Here is a 2762-nt window from a genome sequence, read left to right on the forward strand (position 1 = left end):
TGGAAAAATCGGCTAATCAGATTCTACTTCATGGGACTTTTAACGTTACAACTTGGTAGTAAGACCAAGAGATAAAATGCAAATTTATAAGAGGTTCCTTCAGTTTTCAGTTAGCTTTATAAGAATACATATAGCCTCTAAGTTTTCGTATTTCCTCGGTCGATTCAGCTAGCAAATGATCTACATACAAACAGATTCCAGTACCACTGCAATAAACAAAATCGTATGAACAGAGAATGAGTTCCAAAGTACAATACAAAGTGAAATAATCATTCATTATCATTTTATAAAAACTACCTGAGAGGACCAAAAGGACGCCAGATAACATCCCATCGAAACCTAGGCAAACTGCATCAAAATACAACATTACATACTGTAACATTGATCAATACCCTTATAAAGGGGAAACCAACAAGAAGTATCCATCACCAAGTAATGAAATATTCTCTTTTATTGCCATCTCTTCTGTCACTACAAGAGGGGTGTATAGCCTCTTGTAAGTTAGTAACTCAACTGACTTGCTTAGTTGAAAACAGGTCTCTGTCCTGTTTTTGTATATTTCAGCAATGAAATTTTCATCTTGCCAGGAGAGACATGTACATTTTTACAGGAATGATATTAGACTGTTAGAAGAATATTAAGTGTATATTAGTAATTAGTTAGAGAGTTTCATTTTGGATATTAGTTAAGAGTATTTGTTAGGCTTGTTAGTTATATAAATAGAGTGAGAAGGTAAGGAGGAAGATTGGAAGGGTCAAGTACCTCAAACACTTTGTTTATTTGGTAGTTTGATTACCTATTATATCTCAATATACCATATACCCTCCAAAAAGAACATAACTCAAGTGGCAGAATGTTTATATTATTAATCTCAAAGCCAGATCTTCAATTCCCCTACCTAACATATTGTCAATATAACATATACTCTCCCCCAAGCAAGCACACACCCTTAGGTACCCTGGCTACGGCCATTTCTAACTAACAAAATTTCTGGGCCAGTAACTACACCCCTCCTCACTCGCTAACGTGTCAGTGTACACACTTCGTAATTGGGGGGCCTATGAGAAAAAGGGTAAAACAACCAAAACAAAGTATTTACATCCAAAAACAAACGAGGAAAAGAGAATTTAATTGACAAGTCAAAAGTCATACCCAATACATCTTCCGTTAGAAGCATAACTTTTGATAAAAAGATTATGAATTTCCAAACCATACCTCATCATGAAATATAGCCAGAAAACTGAGAGTAGGATGCCAATAAAGAATGAGCACCAAAGCCATCGTCGGTGGTAATTTGACTTGCTCACAATCCCAACTATCGAAAATGTACAAGCTAAAATAGCAACCCAATCTGTCGAATTTTCAATTGTGGACATTAACAAGATCCCAGACATGGCCTGACAGCATAACTTAAAAGACATGGTGGCTACAGTTCAAAAAACTTCATCATTTGCAGGAAAAATACATCTAACGCATTTATCAGCAGCGATAGAACGAGGAAGTGAAATTGGGCATTGGTTTATTAGATACGAGTGGCCCCTTTTGTATTTCAATATTGTCAAAAAACCGTTGTGGTTTATAGAAAATAAAAATTGAACTTCGGTATGAATTTGTCTTTAACGTTTGAAACAAATCGGAGGGGTGAGAATCAATGATGCAATAATGAATTGAAACTAATGGAGAGATTTGTAAGAAAAACCTGCTGCTATAATCATCCATGAATCAACGTCCTCCATGAAGTAAGCATGATAACGCTGCAGAAGAAGAAAAAAAGCATGAAAAGTTGCACTTCTGTATAATACAAACGATGGAGCCAAGAGCATAAACTCAATGTATCCTTTACAAATACTGTATCCCTGACTAACAGCATATAGAACTAGAACAATGAAATTGGAGTTAACTTCTTAGAAGAAGTTGAAATTTCATCATTTCACGATAGCAATTTAATAAGATTCTCAGCAAAATTGACATACCAGCTCCCACGGAGAAGAAACCTGCTGAACGATTGAGTAAAGAAGAAAAGCCGCGTAGCAAAAAAGAAATACCGCAAACACAGTCTGATCATGATGAAGAGTTGGACACAGAGAAGAACAATCAGACATGAGCATCCCTAATTTTCTTTAAAAAAATCCGGAAAATCATAGGATAGTTCGATACCCTCCATAAAAGACTCTGTTGATCATTTGCCCTTTCGAACGAACGAACCATCTCCTCTTGCGCTGTAAGTCAAACACCGAAGTAGGGTTTAAAAACACCTCTGCAAAAGAACTTCAGAGAGGATCGATTACCTTGGCTGTCAATGGGACGAAAATCGTCAAGGGACGGATCATCCCGAGTGGGAAGAGACACCGTATTATCCCGAGATTTCATCAAAATTCTTGCTAACTTCTTGATCGCCATCTTCAACACTGCGATCTGGCTCTTCGTTTTGATGAAGAACGCCAATTTTGAAGTCAGATAGGCGGAGACCGGAGACTGCGGCAATTGCCATTAGTTGGGAAATTTATACGGACGATGGAGGTATAAAATGTCAAACGATCCATTTTTAAAAAATAATGTCAATTGACCATATTTTGAAAATTAATGATATGTATAAAAGTAGAAAGTTGAGTTGAATTAATTATTATTTGAAGAGTTAATTGTACAGAGTTTAGTTGAGTTTGGAAGTCGATGTTTGAGTGTAGAGTGAGTTGCAGTATCTTAATGCAGTTTTTATAAATGAGATTGGTTCTTTTTATTTTATTTTATTTGTTTTGTTTTGT

The 2762-nt window shown here is 36.0% G+C and overlaps 1 protein-coding gene across 2 annotated transcripts; it reads right to left on the reverse strand.

Moving 5' to 3' along the window:
• LOC120071865 (histone-lysine N-methyltransferase) lies at positions 1-2492 on the reverse strand. 2 transcript variants are annotated; one of them, XM_039024274.2, is made up of 7 exons: positions 2289-2492; positions 2158-2219; positions 1974-2057; positions 1700-1754; positions 1216-1426; positions 298-348; positions 1-206 (listed from the first exon to the last, which is right to left on the reverse strand). In XM_039024274.2, exons 1-7 carry the CDS (start codon positions 2398-2400, stop codon positions 107-109), a joined length of 675 nt encoding a protein of 224 aa, XP_038880202.1. In that variant the 5' UTR covers positions 2401-2492; the 3' UTR covers positions 1-106. The 2 variants fall into 2 exon arrangements, with proteins under 2 accessions (XP_038880202.1, XP_038880203.1); XM_039024275.2 differs by having other exon boundaries at positions 1216-1351; positions 2289-2491.
• Between the last annotated feature and the right edge of the window lie 270 nt (positions 2493-2762).

The sequence above is a fragment of the Benincasa hispida genome, chromosome 2 (assembly GCF_027475165.1).
Source record: "Benincasa hispida cultivar pf3 chromosome 2, pf3_genome.v1.1, whole genome shotgun sequence".
NCBI lineage: Eukaryota > Viridiplantae > Streptophyta > Magnoliopsida > Cucurbitales > Cucurbitaceae > Benincasa > Benincasa hispida.

What these genes read in the sequence shown, in the direction of transcription:
- LOC120071865 (XM_039024274.2), bottom strand. Translation starts at nt 2,400, where the DNA reads ATGGCGATCAAGAAGTTAGCAAGAATTTTGATGAAATCTCGGGATAAT. An exon ending in TCGTCCCATTGACAGCCAAG is followed by an intron (nt 2,220 to 2,288) that starts GTAATCGATCCT and finishes TTTGACTTACAG; the next exon opens with CGCAAGAGGAGATGGTTCGT. An exon ending in ATGGATGATTATAGCAGCAG is followed by an intron (nt 1,427 to 1,699) that starts GTTTTTCTTACA and finishes TTTGAACTGTAG; the next exon opens with CCACCATGTCTTTTAAGTTA.